The sequence below is a fragment of the Limanda limanda genome, chromosome 4, assembly GCF_963576545.1.
Source record: "Limanda limanda chromosome 4, fLimLim1.1, whole genome shotgun sequence".
Lineage (NCBI taxonomy): Eukaryota > Metazoa > Chordata > Actinopteri > Pleuronectiformes > Pleuronectidae > Limanda > Limanda limanda.
The window spans coordinates 17,585,132-17,609,919 of record NC_083639.1 but is presented as its reverse complement, the minus strand read 5'-3'; the positions used below and the strand labels follow the sequence as shown (position 1 = coordinate 17,609,919).

At 44.3% G+C, this 24,788-nt stretch overlaps 2 protein-coding genes across 2 annotated transcripts in view; one reads left to right on the top strand and one right to left on the bottom strand.

The window, feature by feature from the left end:
• Positions 1-347: 347 nt before the first annotated feature.
• id1 (inhibitor of DNA binding 1, HLH protein) lies at positions 348-1,682 on the top strand. Its single transcript, XM_061070696.1, has 2 exons — positions 348-838; positions 1,087-1,682. The coding sequence occupies exons 1-2, from the start codon at positions 356-358 to the stop codon at positions 1,120-1,122; spliced, it is 519 nt and encodes a 172-aa protein (XP_060926679.1). The 5' UTR covers positions 348-355; the 3' UTR covers positions 1,123-1,682.
• A 4,961-nt stretch (positions 1,683-6,643) lies between these two features.
• Positions 6,644-24,788, bottom strand: part of LOC133000722 (nuclear receptor coactivator 3-like) — a 29,475-nt gene continuing 11,330 nt past the window's right edge. The window contains exons 2-23 of the mRNA XM_061070695.1: positions 19,826-19,893; positions 17,674-17,778; positions 17,255-17,415; positions 16,011-16,111; positions 15,678-15,852; positions 15,356-15,547; positions 14,802-14,888; positions 13,770-13,913; positions 13,107-13,254; positions 12,490-12,980; positions 11,398-12,377; positions 11,182-11,305; positions 10,777-11,013; positions 10,355-10,567; positions 10,124-10,241; positions 9,806-9,977; positions 8,902-9,282; positions 8,174-8,464; positions 7,810-8,065; positions 7,535-7,727; positions 6,855-7,269; positions 6,644-6,760 (exon numbers count right to left, since the gene is read on the bottom strand). Coding sequence (XP_060926678.1) covers positions 6,749-6,760; positions 6,855-7,269; positions 7,535-7,727; positions 7,810-8,065; positions 8,174-8,464; positions 8,902-9,282; positions 9,806-9,977; positions 10,124-10,241; positions 10,355-10,567; positions 10,777-11,013; positions 11,182-11,305; positions 11,398-12,377; positions 12,490-12,980; positions 13,107-13,254; positions 13,770-13,913; positions 14,802-14,888; positions 15,356-15,547; positions 15,678-15,852; positions 16,011-16,111; positions 17,255-17,415; positions 17,674-17,765 — 4,983 coding nt within the window. The 5' untranslated portion in view covers positions 17,766-17,778; positions 19,826-19,893 and the 3' untranslated portion in view covers positions 6,644-6,748. The remainder of the gene's footprint in view (positions 6,761-6,854; positions 7,270-7,534; positions 7,728-7,809; positions 8,066-8,173; positions 8,465-8,901; positions 9,283-9,805; positions 9,978-10,123; positions 10,242-10,354; positions 10,568-10,776; positions 11,014-11,181; positions 11,306-11,397; positions 12,378-12,489; positions 12,981-13,106; positions 13,255-13,769; positions 13,914-14,801; positions 14,889-15,355; positions 15,548-15,677; positions 15,853-16,010; positions 16,112-17,254; positions 17,416-17,673; positions 17,779-19,825; positions 19,894-24,788) is intronic.

Genomic DNA, 24,788 nt, shown 5'->3' with positions numbered 1-24,788 from the left:
GCCGCGTCCCATCCCACACACACACACACACACATTCTCACAGACCCGGGCAGCCATTCACCACCCGGGAGTGTCCCCAGGCCGTCCACACCTGCAGAGTCCCCAAGCCACGGACAGCTGGATTCCCACATATTACCCATAAAAGACACACATTTGTTTCCATTTGTAACGCCATCCCTCAAACAGATTGTAAATCCCGATAACCAGGCGAGAGCGGCCATTGGGTGACAGCGCGGCCGTGGACCCACCCGCCAACACAAAGGGAGCCCTCTGATTGGCCCGCTGCCTTCAAACAGGAGGACTCGTCCCCGCCCCCCCGGCTCCTGCTCTGGTATATACAGGAGGAGGTTTGCCCATGTGGATGTTGCTAACTGTCAACATTCCCTTGCTCACATTTCCAAGAGGAGGAGAAGCCTGGTCACTCAACTCTCTCCCAACATCTCCTTTACTTCCTTTACGCATTCCTTGGAAACTTACTCGCATCAAGATGAAGGTTGTCGGATCTACCTGCGCCCTGAAGAGCAAGGTCGGCGGAGAGGACATGGTGCGCTGCCTGTCCGAGCAGAGCTTGACCATCGCCAAGTGCAAGATCCCGCTGCTGGACGAGCAGATGAGCGTCTTCCTGCAGGACATGAACAACTGCTACAGCAAGCTGAAGGAGCTGGTGCCCACGCTGCCCACGAACAAGAAGGCGAGCAAGGTGGAGATCCTGCAGCACGTCATCGACTACATCTGGGACCTGCAGGTGGAGCTCGACGAGCCGGAGAAGAGCCGCCAGGGCATCGCCCGCAACCCGCTGACCACGCTGAACGCAGAGCTCGCTAGCATCGCAGCTGAGGTAAATATCTCTCCTAACATTCTGCTCTATATGCCTCAGATCACATGTTGTTTCCACTGATGTGCACGCAGCCCTGTGGCTTATATTTGGAACGTCACAACTAGTGCGTAAAAGTTACCAGTGCCGTGCGTAAAAGTTACCAGTGCCATGCGTAAAAGCTCCTTTTACGCACCGGTTTCCTTGTGACTGCTGTGTTCCCCCCTCAGAGCAAATCATCTAACCCTACTCCTCCTCTTGTCTCCCCGCAGAATGGATGCTCAGACGACAGGATCATGTGCCGCTAAGAGCTTCGTGGAGCATCGTGACTCCACCGCGGTCACCGCCAAGAATGAACAAGGCTAAACCTGATGTGACTTCTCCGTTTCACATCGACAGAAATCCTTGAACTGTGTAGGGACGTGTCTGACTCCCAAGAAGCTAGAACAAAAAATACAATGTGTGGACATCCTCCGGTTGGCGAGGATTCTCTGCCACTCGCGGCTCTCGATTCATCCGAGGGTCCAGAGAAAAGAGAGGGGACCTGCTAGAGTCCAGGAATAGACTGGGTTAGCCCCGGGGGACCAAGACAAGCCGAGGGCAGCCACTGCCTCGCTTGTTGCTTGTAGAGTTTTATTGTTTCTAAAGAAAGCTAATGTTTCTGTTACGCTCTTTGTATCTTTGTATAAAATCATGTAGAGAATTCAGCATTTTGTAAAAAATTTGAAAAAGATAAATTTCTCAGATTACTGAGCGACAAACTGTATTGTATATTACAATGCCTCGTTATGTGAAGATATTGTTTTCTTACAATGTACCTTATTGCTGTTTTTTTATTAAAACAAGACAATTATTTTTCAACAAGAAATCCTCTGTGTCATGGTGTTTGTGGGAGAGTGGGTCACATTATATACCTGGGGAGGGGGTGGGGGGGTACTTGGGTGGTTATTATGGGCTGTTCTGACCTTATTACCATTGTGATAAATCGTAGTCATAGGCTCACATTCATCTGAAAAGCTTTTCTTGTAGCTGAGAGAGTGTGAGGTGGTTCTCACTATAAAAACAGTGTCACACCTAGAAGAAAGCCCTGAGTCACTCAGCCACCAGCGAACCAGAGCTGGTGGTCAAACAGGCTCATGGCCAGTTAAAGTGGTCATTTGCTTCTCTATGGGCCATTAACGTATCACATTACAAGAGGAAGTCTCCCTTTAAATAGTCAGGTTACAAGATCATGACAAAAACTGTTTAAAAGTACAAGAGGGTTTCACATTCTGCTTGTTTCAGGCAGACTCACTGACACATAATGAAGTGATGAAAGGTGGTTTATTGGGAAGCGAATGAAAAAAAAGAAATCAATCAGATAAAAGTTGGTTTCCCGTCCATTAAACATCCATTTAAACGCGCTGTTCCAATATGTAAGCGCGTAAATCTGCGCGTTATTCCGCCTCCGCGCCGGCGCTGCGGGGGTTAAATTGCTTTGGCGGAGGCGATCCGCTCAAAGATTTATTCTGTCTCCCTGGTGCAATGTTTTTCCCATTTCCCTGCGGTGCGATGCGCACAGCTGCAGCCCCGGCGTGGCCAGTGTGTGATTGTGTTTGTGTGATAGCTTTGTGCCAAGGGCAGGGGAGGGCGGCGGGGCCCAGACTGAGCGGCGCCTCGGCACACCTGGGGAAGTTCAGGTTAAATAGCTCCACATTCCTCAACACACAGCTGATTGAAACATTAACAAACAGTAATCCACGGGCCAGGCCGCAGATGGGCCGGGAGCCACGCCAAGAAACAGAGAGAGAGACAGAGAGAGAGAGGGAGGGAGGGAGGGAGGAGAGGGAGCTGCTCTCTGCTGCAGATTCCCACACTGCACTTCTATGCTATAAGTTGCCATTCAAATATATATAAATATATAAACACACATATATATAAACATACATATATATATAAACATATATATACACTCCATCTTTGTTCTTTTTTAGAGAAAGGTCCACTGATTCAGTTTAATAAGTTATGTGGAATAAGACTGTTAACACACACACACACACACACACATCCAGACACTCCTCATTGTTTTTCCTTCACACTGTTAAATCATAATAGTTCTCTGAATTCTTAATCACATGTAATTATCTACATTGGCCGATACACACATCTCTTACGTAATCTGGTGGAGCTGTGGATAAAATGAAGGCCAGGCTGCTGTGGTCTCCTTAATGTGTGTGTGCTTGTGTGTGTGCTTGTGTGTGTGTGTGTGTGTGTGTGTGTGTGTGTGTGTGTGTGTGTGTGTGTGTTCCATTACTACACTTTGTTTTTATCACAGTATCACAATTAAACCCACGCAGTGTTTTTTTTATATTCACCTCACTTCAAATTGTTGTTACTATTTTCATCCCTCGGTGAGTAAACATGAAGCGAACTCCCTTCCCTGGTGCTGAGCGCCCTCCTGTGACTTTGATTGGAATTGCAGCCTCAGTGTCATCGACTGGGTAAATCAGAAGATATGTTGGAGAGGATAGTGGACAACAGCGCCCCCTCCTGGCAAAAGTGATAATACATTAGAGTTTATATTATAAAGTGATAAGGACGACAAAACACCATCAATATTTATTGTAAATATTTGAATATTCATACATATTCTGTATAAAATTAAATTGTAGTTATCAATGGTCTATATTGTACATTTTTTGTGTTTATAAAGTTCACAAACTATTATAAAAGCTTTATATTTTGTATATTTTTTATATTTATGCTTGTATTTCCTTATTTTTATATTCATGGTTTATGCACCAACACCAAATTTCATCTATGTTTAAACCTACTTGACAATAAACCCAGATTATGGTCATCTAGTTCGAAATTCTTTCCGCACCTTTGTATTTAAGTACTATTCTATTTACTTGTACTTTGTTTAATTAAGTGTGTCCACATTACACTTGTACTGCACTGTAAAACAACTATGTTACTTTTATTTACAAAATCAGGAATAAAATCTATCTAGTCACAGAATTTAACTGTCACTCATAGATATCAGTTCACTTGTTTTTCATCTATATCTACAATTATTTCCATGTCAAACTGTGAAAAGGTTAAAATCAGTCCAGTTGTTTGTGTGAGATCTTTTAACCTGACTGACAGACCAGGGTGAAAACATAACCTGCTTTTCAGTTGTAATACTAAGTAATATTAGTTTATCTTTGTTAACCACTAGATGGAGCTACCGAACTAGTTCCACCTCTAACAGCAACAACAGTGAAATGCTGCAGATGATGATCAGTATTGTAATGTAACGTATCTAATGTGATGGATAGTAATTTATGATTGTTTGATGTGATGATTTTAGTACATTCTGCTAATTGGACATCTGTACCTCTATTTGCATTGGACTGTGAATACAGGACAACTGTATTTTTACACTGTGAAGTTAAGCATCTCTGTTCCCTTATATAAAGTACAAGGTATTTTGTATACTGTTGGATCGCCACTGTCACCCACTAGTACCTAAGAATTAGAAATGTTCTACCACTGTTCAGTGTAAATTTGTTTGGAGCTTAGCAAATTGGCTGTGAAAATAACCTGAATATTTAAAAAAACTGAAAGTCGAGGGCAATAGTTTTCTTCTAAAGGAAGTTAATTAAATCTAAAGATGGAACTTATTATTTCTTCATTTCATCCAATAACCTGATAAGCCGCAGCCCTCATCCTGATTCGTTTGATCAAACTGATGATAATGTCAGTGCAATACACCTTCACTATGCAGTTACCAGACTGAGAATGGAGTGAATTGTATGCATCACTGTTCGGAATCAGAATCAGTGCGCAATAAGAGAACCAGAGTCAAGAGTGTTTAAATAGAAATTTGTATTTACATCAATATCAACATCAAAAAGAAAAAAAAATTCTGTAATATACATCCTGTAAAATGACAGCTTATCTTACCTCCACACAAAGAAAAACAGAAACAAACCAAAGGGTCGCTCACCTCTTTTTTGTACTCCATCAAAACTCTACAAAGTTCATTTTTCCTGAAGTAACAAAATATGCACATAAAATGAAGTTGTTTCCCAAAAAATAGGAGATATTGATATGTCTTTAAGTTGAATTCATTCCATTAATATTTCTCTTTCACAGCAAAACATGCTTTCTCTTTTCCTCTCTCTGGATGTAGAAACCTTCTGCTGTGGGGCTGGGACCGTCTGGTCCTCTTTGCACTGCACCGACAGCCCATACGCTTGCAGTACACAACCGTCATATGTGATTACAGATCCATGATATGTACCCATTTACCATCAGAATAACATGACACGTATGATAACAAAATGTACACCAGAAACCTCAGAAACTATACAGGGATGTGGAAAAATATCTTTGGATTGCGCATGTTGAGAAGGTAGATTCAGCGAGCTGAGAATAACAGTCAAAAGAAGAGGCTGCTAATAAAATACACTGGACACAGACGCAGAGCTGGTGGGAGGGAGGGAGGAGGACCAGAGGTCTGTTGTAGAGCTGTGTGTTCCTGCTTCACTGCAACGCACGCAACACACACACACGCACGCAACACACACATACACGCAACACACACACACAACTTCATGTCTTGAAGGGCAGATAACATTTGACTTATAATTAAATCCTGGAGACTTACACTAACCTTAACTCTAACTACTTATTGCCTAACACTAACCCCAAACCTAACTTCCCCGAGCCTACCTCATTATGTGGGTATTTCTTTTTGTCCCTATAAGGAAGAAAAGCCACCGTCATGTGACTGTGTCAACAGAGTCGGGTCCTCTTAACATGTAGAATTCACACCCGCATACACACACACTCACACAAACAAATAATTTGATGGACAGTCCTGACAGAATTAATTTCCTCCCCCTTCCAATAAAGACCTCTGACAGCTGAAAGCTGGAAGCCTCAACTCATCAGCTCCTCATCACAATTAAAAAGTGCCTCGACTAAAACATGAAATGACTTTTCAGAAAATTTAAAAATACAGCATCCAGATAAAGACAAACAAGGGAAGGAAAACCCAAACACACCTGCAATATTTGCCTCCGCAAAAAAAAAAAAGCTAATGAACCAAATCCGGATTGGCATATGGGACACAAAAATACAACCAGGTGTCATACTCTGTGCAATAATGGGCCTTTAAAAAACATGTTTGATATATTTTGTAGATTATTTACAATTCATGTTCACAGAGGACATTTGAGACATCTAATACTGCAGTACCATTTGTTTGCTCATAGGAGGGGTGATGGTGCTCAGATACAGTCTAAAGCATAGAGGTGAGAGTTATTGCTCCAATCTGCATAACATAGTCAAACTGTGCTTAGAGCTTCCAACGTCTTAAAGAATGAGGCGCATCCAAAGGATAAGAAAGAAACAACCGAGAAGAAACCCATTGTTGTGAAGGCATTGAATCTCTAGTAAGGCTTTAATGATGAAGAAATATTGCATCGATCGTTGTTCCACACAGAAGCCTCCAGGTAAAGTGCGGCCACAATCAGTTGTACCGTAGTCCCTCTTTGCAGCCTGACTGTGACGCTAAATACTGCCCGACAGCTGCAGCTCATTCATGCGTATACACACACACACACACACACAGCAACAGATATTTAGTGTGTGTGCGTGTGCATAACCTAAATAGGGTTGTGAGGCTTCAGTTGGCGATGAAACCTGATGCAGGCTTGTCCTCGTAGCCCACTTCCTTCAGGATGAACACTGCGTTGTGTTGAGTCTCCTGCGTTACATTTTATGGAGGGGAGCTCCTGCTGTGTGTGTGTGTGTGTGTGTGTGTGTGTGTGTGTGTGTGTGTGTGTGTGTGTGTGTGTGTGTGTGTGTGTGTGTGTCTGTGTGTAGGCCCAGCTCTTCTCGTGGCCCGGGCCACTTTGCTACAGGTGAAAGGCTCCGGTTTCTGCTGCCATCCACAGGTCCTCAGCAATACTTCTACAGAAACAGTGCAAAAACAGTGAGAGATGTAATGGGTTGTAAACACTGTTGTAAACACGACATATTTTCCATTCGTAAAAGCATTACTAACCTGATCAGGTCCCATTGGCATTCTACCCATTCCCATGGAGTTCATGCCCATGTGTCCTTGCATCTGGCCCTGCATCTGGCCCTGCATCTGGCCCTGCATCTGGCCCTGCATCTGGCCCTGCATCTGGCCTGGCATCTGGCCTGGCATCTGGCCCTGCATCTGGCCCTGCATCTGGCCCTGCATCTGGCCCTGCATCTGGCCCTGCATCTGGCCCTGCATCTGGCCCTGCATCTGGCCCGGGATCTGGCCCGGGATCTGGCCCGGGATCTGGCCCTGCATCTGACCTTGAATCTGGCCCAACTGTCCTGCCCCGGCCCCGCTGACCTGCCCCGGTCCAGCCATGGAGTTGTTCATCATCATGGGTCCAAACTGGCCCTGGTTGCTTTGCTGGGGGTATTGTTGCTGTGAGTATGAGCTGGAAGAGCAGAAACAAATACCCTTTTAAAGCTTGGGTTGGTAATCCTGGAAAAGTTAGCAAGTCTACACTTTGACAAAAAACAACAACTACTTCTGGTTATCATCTCTGCTTTGTGCTGCTGTGACAGATAGGTACACCAGCCAATCATTTAAAATGGTTAATTGAAGGCTACCAGGACCAGAAACAATCTACTGAGCCCCTCTTTTGAGTATTCTACAGAAATGAAGAACCGTATTGCTGGAAGAGGTTTGCTGTTACATACTTGTTCCGAGGCATGCCTCCCTGTGGCCAGCCCTTCATGTCACCAGATGCGTACATGGGCCCTCCCTGTGGGTTTCCTTGCATCCCTGGTGTCACGGTGTTCTGAGGAGGCCCCCCCATTCGTCCTTGCATCAAGTTTCCTGGTGACCTGCTACCTGGAGCCATGAAAGATGGATCCCCCTGCTGGTTCATCCCTGCAAGTACAGACCAGAGTCACGCGAGTGTGACACTTAAATGTTCAGGGGGGAATAGGACAAAACTAACAAGTCAACTCACCATAGCTGCCTCCATAGTTGAAGCCCTGCTGTCCAGGTTGGTTTAGAGGGGGTCCTCCCATTGGGTGGTCCATGCCTGCTGGTGCAGTGACATTCGGGGGAGGGCTGAAGCCTCCTGCTGCTCCCTGCCCCTGCTGCTGTTGCTGCTGCTGCTGCTGCTGCTGCTGCATCAGCATCATCATCCGCTGCCTCCTCATCTGCATGGTCATCATCTCTCTGCTGCGCTGAGCCATCATCTGAGCGTTGAGGGAACCAGGCTGCAGGATAAACATCAATACTCTGACCTGAATTCTGCAGTTGGGCTTTATTAAAATGGACAAGTGAATGCACACTAAATTGGATGTTAGGAAGTGCTCACTACATACCTGACCACCCATGCCTGCATTTTGCATTCCGGGTTGCATTCCGGGTTGGATGCCGGGTTGGATGCCGGGTTGCATGCCGGGCTGCATGCCGGGCTGCATGCCGGGCTGCATGCCGGGTTGGATGCCGGGCTGCATGCCGGGTTGCATGCCGGGTTGGATGCCGGGCTGCATGCCGGGTTGGATGCTGGGCTGCATGCCGGGCTGCATGCCAGGCTGCATGCCTTGACGCATGGCAGGATTTACTCCGGGGACGTTTTCCATCTTCATGCCTTGTCGGGTCTGGTTCATAAACTGCAACGAGACACAGGATAAAAAATTGTCATTATACCAGTGTCTTATTTTAAATATTACTTCTATTTCACAAGTGAAGTGCTCATACTAAACATGCCTATAAAATGGACTGTTGTAAATGCGCTGTCGTCGTGATCGACAAAGTCAATTACATTGATGAGTCCCTGCTGCCACTCTACAGAACGGCTGATTGCCTTTTTATTTAAAGTTTATTAATATTGATTGTAAAACATGTCCAAATCGCAGCACTTTCGTCTCAGCACGTACTTGGGACAATACATCTGTCAACAGTGAAGCTGATCAAGATGAACTGTTCTTGAGATATGCGTTTCCCATACAGACAAATTTGTAGAATTATTAGAAAGGTATCTAGGAGCTATTTTCTATATATTCATCTAGTGGGTCACTGTTAGGCTGAATATGATCTGTGTCATCACCTGCTGTCCTTGCAGCCTCTGCTGTAGCTGCAGTCGGAGAGGCTTGGTGGCCATCATGCGAGGTCTCATCATGTTTGCACGGGGGTTGCCCATACCCCCCATGCCTGGGAAGCTCCCGGTTTGGCCCATCTGATTCATCATAGGGTTGAAGCCTGCGGGAGACTGGCCTTGCATTGTGTTGCTGCCGTAACCAGCTTGCATGCCCACGGAGGGGGGGCCTGGGGTGCCAGGGTAGCCCTGTCCATACATGGCTTTTTTGTCCATGCCTATGGGTGACTCTGGGGGCACTGGGAAAGGCTCCGATGGTGGGCACTGACCCCGACCTGGACCTCGACCTGGACCGCGACCTGGATCCTGCGGGTGACCTTCAGGTCTGCGGGTCTGGGGAACAGAGGGGTTAAATGTAATGGTTGTTTAAACAGAATAAACCTGAACGGAAAATGAACACATAGCTGGGTAGGGTTTGAGCACAGACACAAAACTCACATATACAGTACACAACATTAAACAACTACATGAGAATCACATGTACTAAATCTGCTAAATAAGAGGCTACAAAAAACTAGGGTGCTTATTACAACATAAAGAACCCACATTCAAATCACATGTAATTAGCAGAAAACCAGATAAGCAGATATAAATGTATCTATATATATTTAGTGATTTTGGACTCTCTGAGCTTCTTAGCAGTTCTGCTTTCCTTAACACGCACTCACTAACACTCATATTCTAATTTTATACTGACTTATAAACTTTCAACCATATTCAATAATCACTGACTACATGTATACAATTTCTGAAGCCTTGAAGTTCATTTGGGCCCTTGCTGCCACAACTTGTAATGTTTTGTCATCTCCTGTGAACAAAATCTGTGAAACATGAAATGTACTCTAGATTGCAGTACCTTGCCGACTATATCAGGGATGCCAAGGGCTCGGTCTATCTCCTGCAGAGCACTGACATCAGCCGTGTTGAGCAGAGAGTCTAGCTGGTCCAGAAGTGCTCGCTCATCACTGGGGCCTTCGCTGTTGGTCAGGGGACCCAGCAACTCATGCAGGGGGTGAGCAAACTGCTCCCTAAAGATGCAAATGTTAAGAATGTTAAATTCTGTCAAGAACAGGAGACTGTGATCACAGACATTAATAAAAGACCTTCTGAATCCAGCTTGTAGTCTTGAATGTGGTAAACATGAGGTGGGAGAGGATTGGAACCAGTGGTTTACCTGTTTGTTTTAATCTGTGGTCGGTCCATTCCCATAGCAGAGTCTGGCCAAGAGGGGGACCGAGGCTGAGGTCCATGTCCACGAAACGGGCTCATGCCAATACTGGCATCACTGGTACCTGCAGATCCAATTCAGATATTTACTTTACTTCAGGATATAATGAAAAAAAGTTAAGCAGCAAGCATTTACTAGTTACAGCTTATGTTATAGCAACGGAGATATGTGACATACCCATATCCATGAGCTGCTGCTGCAGCATGGACCTGGTGTTTCCAGGTACACTGTTGGAGCGGTTGATCATGGGACCTCCCATTGGGACAGAGCGACCCATGCCCGGGTGTCCTGGTCCAATTGTAGGGCTGACGCTAGACCTCGGCATCCCCCACTCCCCTGGCCCTGCCATGGGAGGGCGCTGGGGCATTCCCATACCTCTGCCCATTCCTCCTGATCAACACACAGACCATTTACATCGTTTCCTCGATGAGCTTAGCAATTTTCTGAAAACTACAAGCTTCTGTCCTTTCAAAGATAGTGGGTTTAACATTTAGAAAGCAAGTGCAGGGTAAACAAATATCTCCATGCTGTCTTTTCCGTGGTGCCCGGGTCAATACACGCTTGTTTTTTGCATGCAAAGAAATAAATGTTTAACTTACTTGGATTTCCCCGCGGTGGACACACTCCCATCCCTCCAGGAAAGCCATTAGGAACACCCCCAGGTCGGATTGGAGCATCCACATTCTCCTGTTTGACCAATGTGGGACAGGGGACGTTCCTTCTCACAGCTAGCCCGCCTCCTACTGGCCCCTCTGCACCCATGGGCTTGGCATCCATGGACAAGGCTCTTTGATAGACACTACGCTGACCTGGCGGTAGGGGGCCTTTCTCCCCTTCTGAAACACACAAGGTACCAAGGTGAGGTTACAAAACTTCAACCATTTACTTAGATGATTCAAAGGGTCCACGGTGTGATGCCTCATGCAAGACCTAAAAACATATCTACCTACATTAGCAAAGTGATCCATCTGATCATATATCTTAGATTTTATCGGCTCACTTACCATGTAAACTGTCAGGAAGATTTCCTTGTTTGTTTCCCACTTCCTTCCCTACTCTGGAGTCTGCTTCAGGATAGAAGCCAGAGTGGTTCCTTGGGACACCAAGGATGGTCTCCAGAGTTTCCGTCTAAACAAGAGACACAGGAATGATTGGAGAATAATGTCCAGCTGGGTTATTTAAACTAAATCATATGTTTGTATTTTGTGGGAAAATCTTACCTCTTCAGTTGGCTCTAATTTGACCTTTCCCTCCATGCAGTGGGGATCAGAGCTGGTAACCCCTGCCCCCTGAGGTCCTCTCCCCTCCAGCTCCTCCAGCTTTGGCTTGACATCTCCACCCTCTTTTGTGTCATCTTTATTGAGGAGGTAGTGAAGGAGCGCGTGAGGCTTCTCCTTCTTAGGGCTGTGCTGCTCCTGTTTGGATTCGGACCCCCTACCTCCTGCAGGAGCAGCAGGCCCAGGCTCTGAATCCAAGCTGCTCTTCCCAGTGGCCTCGGCTGTGATGCGAGCCACATCATCAGGAGTGTTCCCGTTCTGGAGGAGCTTGTGGAGGATCTTGTGCTTTTCCTGCAGCGACTGACTCGATAAATGTCCGGCGCCACCAGAGGAGGACACAGCGCCATGATTTCCGCACGTAGAGGAGGACACTCCTGTTGAAGAGGAGGGGCTGGTGACACCTGCTGTTCCATCTTTAGTCTCAGGCGAGGAGGTGGGTCCAGAGCTTGTTGTGTGATTAGGTGGCACCAACTCATCTGTTGGGGATGTGAGGAGCTGCAGAAGTTTCTTGTGACTTCTGCCGTCAGGGACCCGTCGACCGGTTTCTCCACCGGTCGGACCCATCTCTCTGCTGACCTGGCTGTCCGGCTTGTCAGGAGGCCCCTCGCTGGTAGGAGTGTGTGGGTGCTGCTGTGACTGCTGCTCTAATCCAGCCCCCAATGAGCTGCCTGGGCTCTTAGAGTCAGAGTAGGCTGGGAGGCCAGGTTTACACGGTCCACCTGAAGACTGGTTGGTGGAGTTGATGCTTGGGGAGCTGTCAGGTTTGTGAGGGGCAGGAGAGGTGAGTGGGGAGGGCATCGGATTGCCCACTCCCTCACTAATGGCTTGGAGGGCATTCAAGGAGCTGCTGGAAAAGGTGGTGCCTCCCCCTCCAGAGTTACCAGGGTGACCAGGATGACTGGAGCTCATGGGAGAGTTCATACCTGCAACAGTATAAACAGGCATGTAAGCAACTCATGAATAAAACAAATATTTACAAACATTAGATCTAGGAAGCATTTTTTTCTACATCATCTTTAAATATTTGGTTCTTACCACCAGGAGAGAAGGGGCTAGCAGCCATCTTGGGGCTTCCTAGGACTCTGGGTGAGCCCATGACATTGTGTGGGGGGCCGTTAATCCCTGGACTGCCCTGGGGGGGGCTGGTCATTCCCATGCCGTACCCTCCACCTCCAGGTCCACCTCCTCCTCCATGGAACTGACCCATCTGTTGATGTTGGTGCTGCTGCTGGTGCATGCCATGGTGGCCCATCTGATTCATGGGCCCCATTTGGTTCATCGAGTTATTTGGATGCATGGAATTCATTTGACCGACGTTGTTCATCTGATGCATGGGACTCATCTGATTTATGCGATTGCCCCCAGCATATGGAGTCATTCCTCTGTGTGGCATGTTGGCCTGGTCCGCCATGCCATAGCCCCTGTTCATGCCTCCTCCTGGGCCCGTGTTCATCTGTTGGTTGGGGTTGTTCACACCCATGCTTTGAGGCCTCATGCCTTGGTTTCCACGATAACCATTTTGCTCTCTTCAAGAAAATTTGAGAAATAACAAAAGTTAAAAACAGAGCAAAGTTGCGGCAGTAGACTGCAGTCAGACATTCACCCAAGTTTGGCAAAAATCATGATAGTTGTAATTGTTGGAGCATTTGAACCTTTGAAGCAGGTGTGTGGACAAGAAAGAGTGTGGCTCATTGGTGTTGGGATTCCTGCAGAGGTCACTCCTAGTCTGGGCTGTGACTGGGGTGCCATCAGAGAGTGAAAAGCGGTAGAGTGGGGTCTCTGAGTGGCCATTATGGAAAGCTGCAGAAGAAAAAACAGAAACTTCAAGCCCACAATCAATAGCTGACAATTGGAAAAAGTATAAACACCAACCACATGAAAAGATAATGGTAAAGAAGAGCTCCCAGAGTAATGGGCACAGACTTACTTAACATGTGTCAATCTGTGATGCTGAATTTCTACACAATACCAACTTCTTGACATGTTGAAAGCCGTAACTGCAATAAACAAATGTCACGTACACCTCTTTCGATTTATCTTTTAAATTTGCTTATAAAATCACCAAGTGTGGATTTTTTATTAAAACAAGAACTCAACTCTGAAGGACCCAACTCTTTGTAGGGATGTTCACTTTCTTTCTAACCATGCTTTCACAAACATGACATACGTTTTGATGAGGTGGTTTGTGTTCTGTTGAATTCCTTGTGTACTGATTTTTTTAACAAAGATCAATATTTACTTCCTGTTTTCTATTTTAATAGATCATATCTATGTCTGGGTCAGTGGTTTCACATGTGAGATAGATCACGACATACCCTCTTGATAGTGGCGTTTGTAGGACCACGGTTGGCCCTCACTGTGTTGGAGGAACATCTGCATGCAACGCCTCACCAGGTCCTCCCAGCCTGGGCGCATAGTCGTGTGAAGAGAGCTCTGGTGTTCGATTTCAATCAGTTTACCTGCAATAGAAGATTTTGAATTTGGATAAGCAAAATACTAATGGCTTGTGGTGGCAAAGGAAATAAGCAATAACTTTAGATGCAATGTTTTTTCCGTAATCAGTGTATTAAGAATCTATAGTGTACATGGTGTTACATCGAAGTTCTTTATTTACCTCAACTAAAGAAACTAACAGGGTTTATTAGAAGCAGGCCTTTATTGTTAACTTTATTTTGAGCCGTTGGCTAAGTATAATATATTATATCTTAGTAAGGAGGTTCATTTTAATCAGGTTACCATTTGCCCTGTTTAACTTACTGTATTACACTGTTAATACAAACTCAACCTTTCTTGTAGTAGTTTCAAATGTCAAGCCCTTTCCCGTTTAATTTGACAGTAAACAATCACTTCTTACTAGGGCTTTTATTGTGAAACATTTGCTACAAAGTTTACCACATGCGATAAAAGCTGGACGGAATTAAAAGGAAGACGAACCACAGTGAATAAACAACCATCCATAGAGACTGAAATGGGACAATAATACTTGGATAATATCCCAATAAAGAGCTAGAAGTTACATTTTGTGTGATTTATAAAATAAAGTGGTATTTATGCACATCACAGTTCCAGCTACCAGTACCACTGGTTCTGATTTGAGCAAATAAGGTGGCTACAATAAAGTAGTTTGCAGATCATACTCTCATATCAGGACAAGTAAAGATAGTCTAAGTTGAAAATTTGAATTCAAATGCATATTTAAAATAGACAAAGATCTGACTTAAGGCGTATTTATGGGCTGCTGCCTCTGGCTAACTATTTTACAAAGGTCCTATCATGTTTTCAAAATGAACACACTTCAGGAAAGTAATATGATTGTATTTATTAATTGTTGCATATTTAAAACTTACCGGACAGTTCATGGCGAGTACTAAACCTCTCTGTTCTCTCTACTGCTGTGATGCGTCGCGCCACACAAATCATACAAGACTGCAAATCTGAGGAAAGAGACGACACAATTTAAAGTCGTCATTTAACAACACTGGAGCAGAAATTTGACATTCAGCACTTTGCTTGATGGAAAAGTGTTGTATGAAACATCTTAACACAAAGTGATCAGTGCATAATAGAAGACACAACTACACATTATGGGTCACCCCAGTAAGACCCCTGGTCATGTAAACAAATCCTTTGGGGCATAAATGCTGGTTAAGAGAAGAAAGAAAATCACCGCTCCGTGACACAGAACGGCCCTTTTGTAAAAGGACCTGACAAAGATCCCACTCTGGCACGCAACGTTGTTTACATTTTCTGTGGCACGGAGTATAAAGGCTGGATGACGATATCCTCATCAGTCATTTTAAATGAATGTTGTCATGTAATCAACTGTTGTATTTTCCACTTAATTTATTTTAAACTGAAAAAACAAATAAAAACATTCAGAACAGTTAAAAATGACTTTTACCTTCTCCCTCCTCCATCATAGCCCGGGGCTGAGTGAGGGCAAAACACTGCATGGTCTCATAGCGTTGGCCTCCAGGTCTCTCATCCGACAACCCATGACTCTGACCATGAACAAAGTTCACTAGCATGCGACAGTTGAAGGTGTGACTCTTCTGCCGGGGCACCTCTCCACCCCATGATGCCCCATTTGGTGCTATGAAAAAAAAAAAAGGATGTTGATAAAAGTTGAGAGGTGCTTTTGAATAGGTGCCTATATTCGTACACTTAGGTATGAATGGACTTGTTTGTGTTTGCACCAGCACATGTATTAACCCATGTCTCACCGTTGGACTTGGGCAGATTCTTGTGAAACTCCTCCCGGTCGTCATCGTGGATGATGGTGTACACACTGGTATTGATCAGCTCTTCCTGCTTGTACTGCAGGTACTGGGTCACATTGTCTGACACAAATATTATGTTGCCATCTCGGTTCACCACAAACAGAAAGCCATCCAAGGCCTAAAGACAGCGGGACAACAGAAGTGGGAGAGGTGAATGGAGGGAGTCATAGACATATGATTTACACAAACATATTATATGCATATCACACGCCAGCACTGCTCAGCATATTAATTGTCAATGGTCTCTTGCCCCACAAGGATCGTCCCGAAACTGACCTGTAGGAGTAGCGGCCCCAGATGGTCCTTGTCAATGACCCCTTGACCAGTGGAGGACACATCCGCCTTCTGGACATCGTCATCACTGCATGAACTTTTTCCTAAGGACAGATTAAGCACATTTCACCACGGAACTCTCAAAAAACTTACGGACCAGAATTTTTAAAAGTGCGGATGACTTGTGTTGTTCCCATCACAATTTAATAGATTTCATTACTTTTCAAAGCAACAAATCTCGGATTTATAGTTGCTTCCTTCATACAGTGTACAACAGTACTTCTTCTGGCCACCAGGTGGCAGCCCGGGTCATGGATGCATGGTTAGCATACCTTTCTATTTTTAAATCAGCATGTGTTTGATGCTTAGTTAGATACCACTCACTCTATAGCAGGGCCATCTGTGGCACAAGGCACGAAGAAAGACGACAAATAATATGGCATTGAATGGATTTCATTCCATTTCAAACTGAACTAGTTACGCAGAGGAGGGAAAGAAAGGACTGAAATGAAAGACAGAGACACAGATTAAACTGATGAAAAAGCAAAGATGAATAAACAGGAGACAGGAAAAGGTGTGTTTAATGGACAATATTGATGACATAAAAGAGAAGAAAAAAGAGGCCCTCCATAATTCCTATCCTGTAACTATGGCAACCTGGCTGCAGAACGCTGGGGCCAGCAGTAGCCAGCTGTGACCCTCTGGGTAGATTCCAGTATGATTGCTCTCTCTCTCTTCCTTAGCCACTTAACCTCACAGATTTAATCTAAACCGAACAGCAAGAAATATCCTCCTTTACTCATATAATCAGCTCAAATCTGCAAAATAATTAGAAAACCGCAGAGGTCTGCTTTCTGAGTCACGAGTGTCCTTAGTCTCCCAAAGAGATGCAGGATTTGCCACCAACAGATAAACACTGTAACTGACAGCCTTGAGCCATGACCACCAAAGATTGGTCTCAATTACTGGTGTTCGTTTACCCCCAGTGACACAAAAAGCCGAACAGGCTGGTGGTCTGAAGAAGCCTGGCAATGAACCAAACAGACCACTTCAGTGGCATCATCTGTCCTGCAGCAGGGTCCCTGACCCTTTTCAACCGGACTTTACTCACTGTTAACTCAACAAACACAAAAAAGGAAAACCTATATTCGTAGTTAAAATTAAGTCAAATCATGGGCAAATTCTGACTTTTCATATGATGCTTTGCTCATGACCAGGAGTGTGTGTGATTTTGACGGTGGTGGTACCTTGCTCTTTGATTTGTCGGATCTGCCTCACGGTCTCCTTGAGGATGGCACATTTGTCAGGCTTGACGTTGAAGCTGTCGATGTTGGAGAGGTTGGCAGAGATGAGCTCAGCCAGCTCCTCGATGTACTTGCTCTCCTGTTCCCTCCGACGCTTGTCACACCTGCCGGGGCAGCAAGGGGATTAGACATGTTGCCATGGCAACCTCACCTCTCTATGCCCCGGCCATATGCAAGGCTATACAGTCCGGGTCTCTGATGCTTCAGTTAGTTTACAAGCGGCAGACACACGTTTGAACCAGGACGCGAGGCCAGGAGGAAGGAAGTGACCCGATGCTTTCGCTGCCATTCACACGATAAGCAGGAGGATCCGCAGTGGAAACGAGAAATGTACAATGCTTGATAGAATGTTCGGCACTTACCCTAAACCTGGTGTGTCACATGTGGACAGTTTACGTTTGCGGTCGGAGCACAGCGGCTCCAACGAGTTGTCTCCAACGCCACTCATCCTCATCACATATCAGCACCTGAAAGCACACACACAGATACATATACACATGTAGGCAGAGCAATATGATCACAAGAAATTAACTGAGAGTGTGTTTACATGTTTGTTCACTTTTACATGTGTGGTACAATCTAATGAAAGGCTAAGTGTGGATTCTTAAGTGCACTTAGCTGTTAGTTTTTGATAAGTTCCCTCCGAAATGACTCAAAATAAAGACAGACCTTGAAAGCTTAAAGACAAGTTATGGGGAAAAAACTAAATCTCAGAGTTATTGAGGTTATAAATGAAGTGAGAGAGGAGATTGTAGATTCCTACAGAGTTATGGGTGCAGACTGTCCTGTAAGTAAAGCAGCCTTGGTTCCTTCTTGGTGCTTGATGGAAGTGAAATCTCATCTGTTCGACTGTGAGGAGCGACTGATGATGATGCAGTGATTTGGAACCTCAGGGGAAATGGGTCATCCTGCGTTCAGCCAGCCTGCCCGCTAGAATGATACCACTCTGCCAGCAGCCACTACACACACACTGCGTATACAAACACTTTCCTGAACACAACATGCTCAGACATGCCGCAGCACAGCCTGTAAGAGAGATCGGTGCGAGTAGCTACTGTCTCAGGAAGGCAGATATTCACCAGCCCGCCTCTTTGTCTATGTGCCTGGGACTGCATGTGCACAACTTACACACTGCTCAGGCTTGTGTAGCCTAGAAACAATCCAGGTGAGGCTGCACAACATAGTCCAGGAACAAGTAAGAATTATCCCTTTTCTGTATTCTCTCTACAAGCCTACATCTGGTCTTTCTTCCAGTAGGTTTTAACTGCCGTTCCCCCCCAATATCATCCTCAGACAACCCCTCCCTCCTCTCCCTCCCTCGCTAGGTGTAGCAGTACTGGGCCGGGGACCCTGCCCTTGTTTTCTTGCTCTGGCATTGCCCCTTGTCTGACCCCCGCAAAGTTCATGATAGAGGAAACCTCTGCAGCCAAGCCTCTAAGGTCAAAGCTCTTTCCTATTCCCACCCAGAAACTCACACAAAGCTGTTGTGTGCGGTTTTTCGACTGTTCTACTACAAGTCTGTCCTGGAATTTGTGTGTGCACATGCGAGCGCACTTAAACACAAAGTAAGCTCATTCCAGAGTGGAAAACAGTAGAACGGATGAGAACCATTATGCAACTCCTGCTCCACAACAGCAGGCTAGGACATGCAGTCCAGTCGCTCACCATCATCACTACTACTAGAAAAGCACCAAGTCCCAGACACTCACTCTGTGCCATAAATCTGCTTCTCATGCTTCATGCCTGTCTACCTTTCAGCACCCCTCTCTAAATCTACCTGTCCCACTCTGGCTGTGACTCCTCTGGCCAGTGCGCCCACCCCCGTCTCTCCTTCTTCCTTCCTTCCTGGTTTCTGTCCTAAGGCTCACCTCTACAGCAGTGGAGAAAAATGACATCAGCCCTCAGTCAGCTTCACATCCTGAAAAGGACAAACAGCAGAGCTGGGGGCTGTGGGGAGTCTTTCAGAGAGCAGGGAGTGCACAGCAGAGTAGTATGCTTTCTACTCTAGGTATGGAGAGGTAATGCTAAAAACTAGATGTAGATGTAAACAGGTTTCAGCACTGTAACGAAATGCCCTCTGAGTTCAATCATTACAAATAATTGTAACAAAACAACAACTGTATGATCTCAAGGCACAATTTGCTGTGTGTTTTATGGTCTTAATAGCTTTAGTAGTTCAGTTATTGTGATTCTGCACGTATCAAAGTTTAACGTGAAGGCGATCTGAGACCTGCCAATCCGAGACACACCTCTCGAGCAGCGGCCTGACAAAAACCACAGATGAGTCTCAACAGGCCTGGCAGTATGCCACCAGACTGAATCAGCTTCATTTGAAAGGTGAAACTTGCTGAGAGACCAAATGAGGTTCACAAACCATCAGGCTCACAAACAGCAGCTGCCAATGTGAGAAATTTCAAATCTCACACCTAAAAATGTCTGGTTAGTTGGTCTGTATTCATTGTTGGCCTATAGTGTGTGCATGTGTGTGTGTTGCTACTGGCAGCACATGCTCACCTCGGCCAGTACAAGCCCCAGTCAAGCTCCATTCAGGGTCTCGTGTCTCTTCAATGTCTTAACATCACCTGAAACAGAAAGGTAAAAAAAAAAAGTTCATGAACTGTTGAACTCTAGCAATGTCTCAACATGACTTGATACTGACACTATTAAATTAATTTTCTCATCAGGAAGTATTCATGTTTGGCTTTCACAGAAATTCATGGGAAAAAATCATTTCTAAAATTGCACAGGAAGCACATAGCATCCTGTTTGCGTCCTCCCCTCAGCCCGTTCCACTGCGTCACCACTTCCCTTTCCTGGAAATGTGGCTACTCATCCAACCCATTTACATATTATATGTCCAGCTGGGTGACAATAGTAAGGGGACAGGGGGGCTGCTGCTGCTGTTCCTCGACAAAGTAAGTTAAAGTTGTCAATCATAACACACTTTTGAGGCTGCACGTTTTGACCATTTAAATTAAAGATGGAAACTAACTGTAATCATTGTAGTTTTAATAACTAACTGAATTTATAATCTTATAACATTTAATGTTGTTGTTAGAGGTCTTTTTTCTAATTTTAAACAACTCAGGCCTTCCAAAGTGTAGGCTACATCTCCAATAATACATATTAGAATTAAAATGCACCACTTTTGTACACTTGGCATCCATACTGCTTCACAATTATTGCGCTCTTAAACTGAGACTTCTGGAAATGATGCTGGCCCTGAAAAATGTTCAGGGGATGCCTTTTGCAGAATAGTTGGGTACGAGAAGAGGCAGTGAGAAACATCATTGCTTACCCTCTGCTGTACTATGGAATACAGTTTTAACCCCTTGCAAATAAATTGAAAATCAACTGTTGACGGTCAGTGTAAATGTTGTGACGATCACTAAAAATAATTTAGTGTGTGGGAAACTATGAGAAGTATAAAAATACTTTTAGTTCATCATTAAACTGTAGCGGGTGAGAAGACGTCAGGGGATTGTCGGTCCTTCGTAAGTGGCACAGGACATATTTAGATTCATGCAACGTAAAGGAAGTGGCCTCATGCATCCAAGACCACCACATATGTGCAGGTATAGCAGGAGGCTCTGAAAACAGATTTGTGTGTGTTCACTGATGCATTTCACATTTTCCACTTGTGATCAGATCACTCAGAACAGATATTAAACCAGGTCTGAATGGATAATGGATCACATCTGACTGGTCAAACCACTGGAACAATTAACTAAGAAGTTTCAGAAATGCACTGAAGTCCAGAGATCCTCCACAGTTTCTCCAGAGGAGGTGAATGAATGCAAATGTCCAAGAGAGAGTCTCCTGTGTTTCTGCAGGCTTTCTCCGTCTGGTCCCTAGTATTGAGTCCGCAGAAAGTCCGGAGAGAGACATTAAAGTGAAAAAATTATATAACCAAAGATGTCAAGAGAGTTTGTGGTGAAAAGAGCCGCTGCCGGTGTCAAAGTGCTGTAAACAAAAACAGGGAATCTCCGCAGGATTTTCCACGCCTCATTTTGATATTAAGGGACCTCTCATTACCCTCACACTGTGATGACCTTTAGTGTTCAGGTACAAACTGCTCCAAAACCAGTGACCTTTCACACCAGATGTTCTTCCCCATATCAAATCTAATAATAATAATCACACAGCTCCAATTACAATTCTTAATTTTATGTTAACCAATAATGTGGGACGTTTAAATTCTGTTTTGAACTGCTGCTGTTCTCTATGGACACACCAATAAACAAATTACATATTTCATAAAAAAAAAAAAAGATAGGATTTTTAAAAAATGTTTCAACTCCTGTAAAATAAATAATAATTTTACATACTGCCTACATTCGGGTTAGCCTCAATATGCCTAGATATGATAATCACAGCCTCATGTCGACAGCAGCTAAAAGCCTGATACTATTCGGCCAACAGTGTGTGTGTGTCTGTGTTTGAGAGAGAGAGAGAGGGAGGGAGGGAGGGAGTGAGGGAGGGAGGGAGTGAGCAAGAGATCCTCCAACACAGACCACTGATCACATCAGTCCTTAACACAGGCTGCTACTGAGCTAATGCTGCAGCTGAATAATTTAACACAGAGAAAGAGAACTGCAACTGACCCAATGCAGTTTGATAATCTGAAGTCGAATTTTCCCACCAAAACAACCTATCAAGAATTACAGTGGAAAAGGCAACATGTGAATATTTTGGAGCAATATTTTCCCTCAGTTTTGAATTATTTTTAAGAAGGCTCAATTGCGAGGATTCCTGTTCATTCCAGTCATTTACTTCCTCGCTTACTGACAGGGACCAGTGCAAACATGCAAGTGTAACTTCTGGGAATGAAATGTAATTCAGACCAAGAGATGTAAGCGTGACTTGTATGAATACAGACCACAGGAGGTGGAGGAGGAGTCAAGACAGATTGAGCCGAATAAAGAGGACGAGGAGGAGGAAGGGGAACAAGTGAGGGGGAGGGGAAGAGAGAGGCGGGCGACAGTCCGCTGAGCTAAACAGTCCCGGGGATCATTCAGGAAAAACAGATACTGGTGTGCTATGATTTTGACAATTTAGACCATGTTATTACTTTAAACTATATATTTGGACCCGAAATAAATCCAGTTCCCCGTTTCAGTGGATTGCCCATAAGAAAACACTGGATTTCAAAATAAATCAAGATATTAAAGCTAAACTAAAACTGCATAAAACAATACATTTCTACTGAGGGTTAGCCCCCAGAGTAAGCAGGGTCCTTGCAGTTTTTTTCTACTAATAAACACTACTCAAAGAAATTTCTCCTCTGGTTTTGTGTTCTGCTTGTGTCCTTGTCACCACTGGTATCATGAGGCGCTACCTGTGCAGCCCAATCAGGTTGCACAGGTAGTCCAGCTCCTCCAGGATGACACATCCAAACGTGAAGTCGTTAGTTTTGCTTTTTCTTTGTGAGAGGAGGAGCAGGAGGAGCACTGTCAGAGCCCTGCTGTTAGGTACCTGGAGGATTGTCAGACCTTACGCTGGTGCAGGGGCCATGAACTTGCTAAAATAAACCCTTAAAGATTGATACCAACCAAACTGAAACCAACACAGTTACATTAATGTTGTTTTTTGCACATGACAGTAAGCTCTGTGTCATGTCAACAACCCTGAATAGGTTGCCAAATTCAACATGTTTACATATTTTCAGAATATTATATACACAGCAACTCTAGACCTTCAATCAAATCATAAGGCAGCTAATGTCAGAGTCAGTGTTAAACCTTTGACTACGAGGGTTTACTTCCTCATATCTTCTAAATTAGAGACCTACATTGCAGCCACTGCCACACCCATATCAACCAAGTGCTACAAAACATCAATGGTAGCATTATTTACAAATATATATATATATATTCACACACTCTAAATAACCTACTAACTCACTCTTGTAAATAAAAGGTAGCAAAGTCAGTAATATAGGTTCTTTCCCCTGATTTTTGTTTTCTCTAGGAGAGTGACCCTGTGACATAGTTTGTAACCAATGAGACAGCTAGATAAATTAATTAATGTATGTTCCTCTCTTACAGATGTGAGGTTGATCAGAAAACGAAGTAAGATTGCTAACAAAACTACAATTTCTGACATTTGAACAATCAAATATTTTAGTTTGTGTTTCAGAAATGCACCATTTGGGGCAGCGTATACACAAGCAGAAACAGACGTTTGAAAAGGATGCGAGGAGACTCACAACCACTTGCTGATTGATGGACTGTTTTCGGTCGTGATGTAACGTTTGCAGATTCATCATCACATGACTTATCACATTTCACAATCACAATTCAATTAGATATTTTACTATGATACAACTGTTTACATGCGAAGAAGATGAGATATTGTTCGAGCAATCTACGCCACTTCCTGTGTCCAGCGGGACTAGAGCAGGATGCGCATGCCTTCCTGTTTATGCCGGCACGCACATGCCCAGTGTACGTGGGTGGTAATGTCATATGCATTTGCAGGCATGTCAGTTTGGACGAGGTTTAAAACTGATATACAGCCAAAAACGCTGTGTGGATAGAGATATTTTTCATTTGAGTACGCTGGTTTTTACGCAGTCGTATGGATGTAGTCTCTGTCGGTCTGTCAGTCAGTACCAGAATAGTGAGCAGGACATTCCTGCTCTGCCTGAAATAAAGCCTGCAATCTGAGCTCCCTGAGACAATGAGTGGCAGTCAATAAACACAGACCCACCCAAAACAAAGAACAGACAAACTGGGTCCACACACAATTACAGATCCCCCAAAACAACATCCACAAACACTTTCAAATACTAAAATACTTAGAAATACAATGAGTTTTCTTTTCTAAATCACGCAGACACAAGCTAATGAAAGCATTTATTTATTAAGTAACTTCACACAAGCACACACACACAGCATTCACATGCACTCACACTCACACCACACACACAGAAAAAGGTAATAAAGTCACACAAAAGGTGACCACTAGAGTTTGAGGCATCAAGTGCAAAAAGGAAACAAAAGGACAGAATGACTTCCTGTTTGTCTTCAAAGAGCCTCTCTACCTCCTGCTGAACATACAACCAGCAGTGCACTGGGTGCAATTCAAACTAACACTGAACACAACCAGTCTCTTCACTTAACAACTAATCCTGGGTAATTTAGATGCCATGTTTTACCTAACCTAAAAATGGATCCTTCACACTTGCAAAAGAGTGCTCTAGGAGTTCAGCCATAAAAATAAGGAATTATCAATAGTATTCCATATTGTATTATTTACTTGTTAGTGTTTTGCTTTCTTTCTTTTCTTCCTCTCCTTTAGTAAGTATAATACAGGAAGATGTACTGTTTGTGTTTGTAAATAAGGTATATGTTGTTTACCAAATATTTATGGGTCAAATGCATTGGTAGGACACAGAAATTAAAAAATATTTATTTATGTGAATATGCATACAGTATAATTGGATAACAGGTAATTTTCTCTTGCTATCTAAGAT

Excerpts from the sequence above, each read along its gene's own strand:
- id1 (XM_061070696.1), top strand. The coding sequence starts at position 356 with ATGTGGATGTTGCTAACTGTCAACATTCCCTTGCTCACATTTCCAAGA. Across the intron at positions 839-1,086 it reads TCGCTAGCATCGCAGCTGAG|AATGGATGCTCAGACGACAG; the intron begins GTAAATATCTCT and ends GTCTCCCCGCAG.